The sequence below is a fragment of the Coffea arabica genome, chromosome 3c, assembly GCF_036785885.1.
Source record: "Coffea arabica cultivar ET-39 chromosome 3c, Coffea Arabica ET-39 HiFi, whole genome shotgun sequence".
NCBI classification, from domain to species: domain Eukaryota; kingdom Viridiplantae; phylum Streptophyta; class Magnoliopsida; order Gentianales; family Rubiaceae; genus Coffea; species Coffea arabica.
In genome coordinates, this window is record NC_092314.1 from 9,809,513 (window position 1) to 9,819,370 (window position 9,858).

The 9,858-nt window shown below is 37.3% G+C and overlaps 2 protein-coding genes across 2 annotated transcripts; both read left to right on the forward strand.

Moving 5' to 3' along the window:
- Window positions 1-636: 636 nt before the first annotated feature.
- LOC140037794 (uncharacterized) lies at window positions 637-4,290 on the forward strand. Its single transcript, XM_072082919.1, has one exon. It carries the CDS (start codon window positions 637-639, stop codon window positions 4,288-4,290), a length of 3,654 nt encoding a protein of 1,217 aa, XP_071939020.1.
- A 2,254-nt stretch (window positions 4,291-6,544) lies between these two features.
- On the forward strand, window positions 6,545-7,824 carry LOC140037623 (uncharacterized). The gene is made up of 2 exons (XM_072082214.1): window positions 6,545-6,680; window positions 7,190-7,824. The coding sequence occupies exons 1-2, from the start codon at window positions 6,596-6,598 to the stop codon at window positions 7,504-7,506; spliced, it is 402 nt and encodes a 133-aa protein (XP_071938315.1). The 5' UTR covers window positions 6,545-6,595; the 3' UTR covers window positions 7,507-7,824.
- Window positions 7,825-9,858: the final 2,034 nt, after the last annotated feature.

Consider the following 9,858-nt stretch of genomic DNA (forward strand, 5'->3'; position numbering starts at 1 on the left):
AGCCATCAATACACACTCTAAACATTGACCAATCTGTAGGTGTTCAAATGGATTGCCGACAAGATCGTGCTAAGGGTGTGCGAGCTGGCTTCCCATCCGACAGACAGCTACGTTCAGCAACATCATCTCAAAACTCTTTCCAGGTTTTTTCTCATGATTAGTGGTTTATTTTGGAATATCAGAGGGGTGGCTAAAGCCCCTAATCTAAGAAGATTGATAAAATTAGTTCGTGCTCACCATTTGAAGTTTGTTGTCATTTGTGAACCAAAGTCAGACGTGTCCAAAATTGAGTCCATTCGACTACGATTATTATTTGATTATTCATTTGTTAACTTATCGGGTGATATTTGGATATTCTATAGTAGCCCTTTTGTGTGTTCCATTACTGGTAGTTCGGATCAGCATATTTCCATACAGGTTCAAAGTCAATTGTTTTCTTCTCCAATCATCATGTCTTTTGTCCATGCTAAATGTTCATTAGAGGAGCGGTGTGGCTTATGGTGTTCATTATTAAATGATAAGCCTGTTTCACTACCTTGGTGTATTGGGGGGGACTTTAATGTTATTTTAGCCCCTCACGAAAAACGAGGTGGACGTCCGTTTGCTATAGCGGAAGGAGCGGATTTCATGTCTTTCATGGAAGAGGCAGGGGTTTTGGATGTCGGCTTTTCAGGAGCTAGTTTCACATGGTCTAATAATCGGAGAGGTAGAGCTCGGGTTTCAAAGAGATTGGATAGATTCTTAATTAATGGGTCTTGTTTGGATTTCTCAGACGTGATTTCTGTACTCCATCTCCCAAGACATCCCTCGGATCATGCACCATTGAAAATTACTTTTTCTGATCGATCAGACAATAGTCCACGACCTTTCAGATTTTTGAATGTCTGGACGACCAAACCACAACTATTGGATGTGATTCGACAGGCTTGGAATCAAGATGTGAGTGGATCTCCGCTACGTGTTTTGTGCTCTAAATTATTGGCAACGAGGAGGGCTATTCATACATGGAACAAGCAACATTTTGGGAATATATTTGATGCTGTACGTTCGGCGGAAGAGGTGGTCAAACAAGCAGAAGAATCGATGGATCAATATGCATCGGAGGAATTTCAGGTTAAGCTCAGTAAGGCTCAGGCAGAGTTGCGGAATGCATTGTCAATAGAAGAGCAATTTTGGAGCCAAAAAGCCAGGGCAAAATGGCTTAAACAGGGAGATCGCAATTCAAAATATTTCCATGCGGTCGTAAGACAGAGACGGATTAAAGGAATGATACACCGTATGAAAAAGTCAAACGGAGTTTGGGTGGACACCAATGCTGATATAGCAACTGAGGCCATATCATATTTCTCTGATCTCTTCACTGGCTATCTTGAGTCATCTTCTGGTATGCGACATATGATCCCGCACATGATATCGGAAGAGGAAAATAGAAAATTGGAAGAAGTGCCTTCGATTGAAGAGATTCATCGAGTTCTCAAGTCAATGGATGGGGATAGTGCTGCTGGCCCCGATGGCTTCACAGGCAAATTTTTTACATTTGCCTGGGAAATTATTGCCCAAGATGTCTACAAGGGAATTCTCAGCTTTTTCTGTGGGGCAGAGTTGCCTCGATTTATCACTTCTACCTCAATTGTATTAATTCCAAAAAACCCAAATCCTCAGGAATTTTCTCATTACAGGCCAATCAGTCTGTGTAACTTCTTCAACAAGTTGTTATCCAGGATCTTAGCTGATAGAGTGGCTTCTCTTTTGCCCAAAATCATTTCGCCCCAGCAGACAGGCTTTGTAAAGGGCCGTAATATAACAGAAAATTTTTTGCTAGCACAGGAGGTAGTGTCGGGTATTGGGAAAAAGACTAGAGGTGGTAATGTGGTAATGAAGTTGGACATGTCTAAGGCATATGACCGAGTGTCATGGGATCATATCATTGGTGTTCTCAGGAGATTTGGCTTTGGAGAAAGATTCATTGATTTGGTTTGGCGATTGATCTCTAATGTTTGGTTTTCCATCATTATAAATGGGGCATCACATGGTTTCTTCAAATCTACACGAGGCCTACGTCAGGGTGATCCATTATCACCTGCCTTATTCATCATAGGAGCTGAGGTGTTATCTAGAGGATTGAATAATCTTGCTATGCAACCGGGGTTTGTGGGTTTCAAAGTCCCCTTTGCATGTCCTACTATAACTCATTTGGCTTTTGCGGATGATATTCTAATTTTTTCAAATGGATCCTCTTATTCTCTAAAGCTTATCATGCGGGTGCTAGATGCGTATCAAAGGTGTTCTGGACAATTGATAAATGTGCTGAAAAGTTGTTACTTAGTACATCCTTCGATATCACTGGCACGAAGAAGGGTGATTGAACGTCTCACCAAATTCAATTATCACCCATTTCCGATACGTTATTTGGGATTTCCCCTCTACTTTGGCAGATGTAAATCATCATATTTTGGGGAAGTTTGCCAATCTATCCTAGGGAGAATAAGGTCATGGAAATCAAGGATGCTTTCTCTTGGAGGCAAAATAGTTCTAATCAAACATGTGTTAGCAACGATGCCAGTACATCTGTTGTCAGCAGCGGTTATCCCAGGTAAGGTATTTAGAACTATAGAAAAAGCCTTCTCGACCTTCCTATGGGGGTCATCCTCCGAGGAGTCTAAATTTCACTGGATACGGTGGTCTCAAATGTGCTATCCGGTAGATGAGGGAGGAGTTGGTTTTCGCAGGTTACAGGACATCTACACAGCATTCTCATTCAAGCTTTGGTGGAACTTCAGAAAGGGATGCTCGTTGTGGGCTTCGTTCATGAAAGCTAAGTATTGTAGACTACTACATCCTTGTCAGGTAGAAATCAGGTCAATGGATTCCGCAATCTGGAGAAGGATGGTCAATGTAAGTCGACAAGTGGAACTATCTATGCTATGGGATATCAAAAACGGAGCTTGTCATTTTTGGTACGACAATTGGTTGGGAGGGGGTGCCTTGTTTCTCCGTATGACGGTGGTCTCTAATTTGTTGTTTGGTGATTTTATCATCAATAGACACTGGGATGTGATTAGATTATATCAAACATTGCCTACAGATTTGGTTCCCTCTATTTTAGAGCATCCAGTCCCGGAAGACTGGGGTGAAGCTGAAGTCATTTGGATGTCCACAACATCTGGAAACTTCTCTCTAGCTTCGGCATTTCAGGATATTAGGCAAGCACGAAACAAGTCTATGGTTTTTGATAGCATTTGGCATCCTCAGATCCCACTCAAAATTTCATTCTTCATGTTAAGATTGTTGCTGGAGAGGCTACCTTTACCGGATAGGTTATGTAAACTTGGTTTACATTTACCATCAAAGTGTTTCTGCTGCGATTCCGCTTCGGAGGAGTCAATTGAACATTTATTTTCCAAAGGCCATATAGCTTCAACAGTTTGGAATTATTTTGGAGCTTTATGTGGATTGACTTTTCCTGGTTCTTCTTTACGCTCCCGTATAGTGGGTTGGTGGTTGCACTCATATGATTCAGAGATACAGCGATTCATTGGAAGAATTCTTTCGAATATAGTATGTTGGCAAATTTGGAAAGCAAGAAACAAAGCATTATTTGAGGATGTCCATATGAGATCGCGCGCCATTTGTCTTGCCATTACCTTGGAAATCCATATCATTGTGGAAATTTATTTCAAACAGGTTTTCAAGGCTCATTCATTCTATCATTTGTACGATTGGCCATATTCATCTCACATTTATCTCACGTACAAACTTGTTTATTGGGAACCAAAGGAAACTGGTCGTTTTACACTCAATACAGATGGCTGTTCTAAGGGTAATCCAGGTTTGGGTGGAGGAGGTGGGGTTCTTCGGGATTCACATGGGATTCCTTTGATTGGTTTTTCGGCATATCTTGGAGAAACTACATGTCTAAGTACAGAGGCCCGGGCTCTCCTTATTGGCATTCAAACATCCATACATAGGGGTTTTGAAAATCTCTATATTCAATCGGATTCTTTGGTATTAATTGGAATTCTTCAGAAACGTATACACTGCCCTTGGAAGATTCGACGAGAGATTAGGCAGATTTGGCAGTTCGTGGAAGATCCTGATCGTTTTTCACATTGCTATAGGGAAGCTAACACAGTCGCTGATGCATTGTCCAATGTGGGCGTCTCTCATCCAGAGCATCAACTCAAGTTATACAATTCCTTCCATACGTTCCCAACTATGGCTCGTGGAGCAATTCGCCTCGACAGATTAGGGATGCCTTCAATTCGGAAAATTAAGCGTATGAAGGGCTGAGGATTAAGGAGAATTGGAGCTACTTTGCTTTTCAACAAAGCACAAAACATATCTGGTTCATTTATTGTCTTTATAGTTCAATCATGTACTTCAAAATGATGTTTCTCTGTGTGTAACAATTATTCTCATCAATAAAACACCACAAATTTAAATAAAAAAAAAAAAAAACAAAGGAAGTTCAAGATGGAGATTGGAGCGGGGAAAAATTGAGAAGTTTTCTTACTTTTAACTTCTTATTTTGTCTTTCATTTGAATTCTTGGATTTATCTATGAATATGTTGAACTCATTTATATCTAAAGTTAGGATTTTGTGAAGGAGATTTAATTATTTGTTCTAGATAAATTATTCGCTTTTGCTTAGATTTATTTATCTTGCCTTTATTACATGTTTATGTTTTGCCACTATAGATATGCTTTTAGGATTTGTATTGAGTTGAGAAGCGATATACAACCGTACATTAGATAGATAAACATACTTAGTATAATCATGAAAGTGAGTTAAACATTGTATGGCATAATTATATCACCTAATATTTTAAAAGATTTAATTAAATACTTATAATCTCGAGAGCATCGTGAGATTTCATTAGACAAATTTAGAAGTATCAAGAGATAATCTAAAGTACTTTTACGTGATACGTCTTTGACTTGTTAAGAAAATAATTGGATATATAATTCCAATTCTGAATCAAAATTTGAAATTTTTTTGCTAATTGTTTTCTCACCTATATCTTGTTTGATTTGATTATTTATTTAATTTCTTAATTAGTGATTAAAAACCCTCTGAATTTAAATTTTGTTATTTTTATTAGAGGAATTAAAGTATGAAAATTAACTCACTGCTGCAGGTTCGACCCCTAGAGTACTTCAAGGGAATTATTATTACGATCGACCCTGTATAGTTATAGAAATTCATCGATCACACAGCAACTAAAAAAAATTAATGCACAATAATGTCATGAGCAGAAACAGTTCCCTTCTTAGCTGTTCATCATTCACGGTGGATTTCAATTAGTGGTCAACAAATAAAGGCATCGAAAAAAGTAATCCAACTAGATAAGTGAATTTATACTACAACATATTTCTTTTTTCTACCGCAAAAACTTAACTAATTTACGACAATGTAGTCCAAGCTAATTGAAGATTAATTTTCCCTAAAAAATGTTCATGATAAAAACTCGACAAAGAGATAATACAACAGCTTACTTTTGGAGATGATCTTATACGGTCTTTATTAACAAACCAATGAGGAGTGACAAAATGTACATAGGTTCCCTCCATATATTAGCCACTTAAGCCTTTTTTTTTCCTTTTGGGACTACACATGACAAAATGAGGACTGAATCAGTCACTTAGCATCAAAAATTTTCCCTCCATATAATTAGTTCAACCTGATTTAAGACTAAATGTTTACTATAGGAATGTTAGTGATTCAACAATGAAACACCATAGAAACTTATTTTGGGAGATTGTCCTAGAAGATAAAAAATGAGCAACCAATCAGAAAGTCGTACTCACATATCAAAATCCATTCAGTCTAATTAATTCACCAGCTATGTATATTTCATCCATTTTCACATTATAGAAAGAACAATAATGCATGGCTTTATCCATCATAAATTGCTCGTATAACATCAAGATATTCATGGTGTGGACCTCAAATGGCTCGTCATGTCTACTGGCTACATTTTAAACATATCTTATGGCCAGAATGTTCATCTTATCAACTTAACGAGTTTATTCATAGTACCATACCATTAATTTAAAAAAGTTTCCACCTTTTACCTTTTATAGATGTCAAGGAATATAGCTAATAACGCACTTTTGGCAGCAATCTTCCTTCACCCAATTAAAGATTTTCGGAGCTTAAAGTTCAGCTCCTAAAGCTCTTCTCCAAGGCTCACCAACCAACAGAGAAATTACTTCTAGCAAAGTTGTTAATTTTTGGCAACAGGTTTTGATGGCTTCTTGGTAAGATTGGAAGATAATACTGCGCTTCTAAGATAATGTTTAAAAAAACTATTTTAGTGAGGGCATTATGGTCAATTTGCCCCTGATGATATTGACATTAGGTCCCATCAACATCAGAAGGGAGCTCATTGTATTATTGGATATAACAAGGGTGCTAGTGAAATTATGAAAACCCTCAAGGGAGGTTTTTGAAATTAACCCTAAAATACTCATTCCACGCGAGGCGTGGCGTTCCCCTCCTAGTTCCTATAAATAGGGCACCAACTCAATGCACTTATCACTCGATATCAATAATTTAGCACATTATTTACATTTTGAGTGAGATTGTAATCAAATGGCATCTTCAAAAAATTTGCTCTTTCTTATTGGTGTTCTCTTTGCACTTGTGCTCCTCATTTCCTCTGATGCAACAGCTGCAGGTGCCTAGTCCCCTTTTTTTTTCCTTTCTTCCTTTTTTTTTGGGCTGCACTTAAATACTTAAATGAATGGAGATTTGGAGACTCATTATTGGGATGTGAGTTTTTATGGAAGTCTATTTGTATATTATCAAGCAAGTCATATTAATGCGCTAATATCTTTTTCATTGTTTATATAGCAAAAGTAAATTTGGGTTGCTTCTATCAATGGTTAGTGGCACATCTGATTTTTCATGCATCCTTATAGTATTGCTGTAAGGATACACGTTCCATAGTGTCGCACCAAAGATTAAACTAACGTTGAAAACCAAATTAAAAGCTTCTAATTATAATTTAAAGCAAAATAATTCATATCCAAGTCGCACCATCTTATATGCCTAGACTGTTTTGTTTAATCCATAGTATTCTTTTCTTTGCATATATCTTGCAAATTTTCAGCCTAGCCGGTCACCTAACGTTCGCAGCTTAAGATAAAGCTCCAAATATTTATGTCTCCTTGTGTCTTGAAACAGATCAGAAGAGCGTGAAAACCACTGGTGTCCACGATGCCAGTTCAGGCGAGGTTCATCAGGATAGCAAAAGCGAAGATCGTTGCAGGCATGGTTGCTGCCACTGGTACCATGGACACTGCCAAAGATGCTGTCGAACTGCCGAGGAGACCCCTGAAGCCACATCTGGAGATGAGGATACCGTAACCGCAGATCGTTGCAGACATGGTTGCTGCCGCTGGTACCATGGACATTGCCAAAGTTGCTGTCCACCTGCTGAGGAGACTTGCAGACATGGTTGCTGCCACTGGTACCATGGACACTGCCAAAGATGCTGTTGAACTGCTGAGGAGACCCCTGAAGCTACATCCGGAGATGAGGTCAAAAATTAATGCTAAATAAATAAGGGTGTGACACAGGATCCGTGACACCTATATTATTACCTTAATATGTTATGTTGTGTTTGCCTTTGATGGTTGATTTCCTATATGTGTAAAAGACTTGTGCGGCTTCTCTTTGAATTGGTGTAGAATCAACAGGGGAAGCATGTAATGAGTACTCAGTTCGAGTGCTCTTCTTATGTTGTTGTCATGTTGAATAAATAAATCTACTTGATCATCTACTACAATTGATGGTCTCTATCTCAGTTACATCAGAAACTTCTGTACCTTGGACCTGCTAGAATTTTGTGTGATTGATATAAGACGTGCAGCATGTTCAATATATGTATATATGTGCTTCTTCATCGTGCGATGCCATTACACAATGTGAAAGAATTCAGCATCGACGGAGTGAAACGTACCCAATCCTGTTCCTGAGAAAGGAAAAAAAGTCCCTCAAAAATGAACATTTTGGATGCCATCAAGATTTTTATTTGAATGCCATTTGGATATCTGAATGTTGTTTTTCTTACCTTTAGCTTCGTTCAAGGTCTTTTTGGTGGAAATGCTTCGTTTATACGAATTTTCCTACTTGGTTAATGCTTCTATTACACTTGTACAATACACATTTAAAAGTCTAACACAATAAAAGCTTGTGTAGTTCATATATTTCATTTCGAGAATGTTCGTACTTTTCAGCTAAACTATAAAAATACGTAATAAATTCTTGATACATTATACTTTACGAACAAGGCTCTAAATTTTAAAAATATTTAATACTATCACTTATCAATAACTCCACATGTTAATTTGTCTTCCAATTCAGTAAATTATAGTAGCTAATTCTCAAAGCTAACCGACACCAAAACTCCCTCACTTGTTCACCTCCTAGTGGATTTATACTAATTACATTGCATTTATTTCCTAAGCATCAGTTTTGTAACCCCTCATATTAAATCTCAATGATTGATTTTAACGGTTACCAATGCGTCTAGTAATTGGCTTGCTATTAATTTGAACTAGACATTTATTAGGTCTAGTAGAATTTATTCCTTCTTATCATTAGCTAACAAGACTTCTACAATTTCGGGTTTTGCTTAGAAATCAGTCTGATAGGTTAACTTGCTTCGACCAACTTTATGAGTTGCTTTTTTTTTTTTTTCCATATTTGACATTTCATGTTACTTTAATATGGGGACCAAGTTAGTATTGTTGACATTTCATATCTAAGACTTCTTAATTAATTGATTTGTTATAAGAACTATAACGTATGCGTGTTTTGTAAGCTTTCATGTTCTTTTTTTTTTCAATTCTTGTGGACCAGCAACGGATAGTTTCTTCTAGTACCAAGCTTCCTTTGAAGTTCTTTATTTTTTTTTTTGTGTGTCCAAATGTAAATTAAAAGAACCAACAACTTTGAACAAGTCTATATCTAGTAAAGATAGATATAAAGAGGGATACTATATCACTGCAACAAAAAAGGGATTTGGCGAGGAGCAAAAGTCCACGCCAAAAGTTTTGACTTTCTCGCCAATTAATTTCAGCAAGAAAATGCTTCCTCCCCAAGTTTCTTGCTAGATGCTCGTTGCTAAAAGTTATTAGCGAGGATATTGCTACTTTTCTCTCTAATGAAACAGATCAATAGCAAGGGTTGACCTCCTCTCCAATCTGATTCAAATACTATGGCAAGAAAAACTTTCCTCACCACTAAAGTTAAAAACTCCCCACAAAAATCAGTAGTTCCTAGCAAATAGTCAAGGTGTTTTGCTAGGAAAAATAGTGCATCCTCACCAATAGTGTAGAATTAGCAAGTAGTCTTTTGACAAATCTGCAATGCCCTGCGTACCAGATAAACATTTTTGGCCAGGAAAGTTTCTTCTCTAATAAGCAATAATTGATTATTGCCTAACTGTTTGGTGGGAAAATGTTCCTCTCCAATGCTGTTATGAACATTTCTTAATCCCATTTTAGCATGCTAATCTTAATTCTTTGAGCAAATTACTGGGTGGTGACAGGTTGTCGCTGCCTGTGCAATAATAAAATTAAACCTAACTGCCTGTGAAATTTGATTTCAAGCTCAATCAAATTCTAAGAGTCAATGATAAGATCGAAAAATGTGGGACCATTGTTAAGATGTAGACGGAGATGGTTGCTTATTGAGCGTTGGAAGTATTTCATATGCAAGTTGTAATTATATCTCAACTTGTATAATTTTAATTTAGGGAGAATTATAATTTTGGTCCCCAATCTATAGTGTATGCCCAGATTAAGTCCCCAATCTATTTCTAAAATCAATTTTGGTCCCTAATCTAT

Bases quoted from the DNA above. Each gene is read 5' to 3' on its own strand.
- LOC140037794 (XM_072082919.1), top strand. From the start codon at position 637: ATGGAAGAGGCAGGGGTTTTGGATGTCGGCTTTTCAGGAGCTAGTTTC.
- LOC140037623 (XM_072082214.1), top strand. From the start codon at position 6,596: ATGGCATCTTCAAAAAATTTGCTCTTTCTTATTGGTGTTCTCTTTGCA. The intron at 6,681-7,189 runs GTGCCTAGTCCC...GTCTTGAAACAG, and splicing joins CTCTGATGCAACAGCTGCAG to ATCAGAAGAGCGTGAAAACC.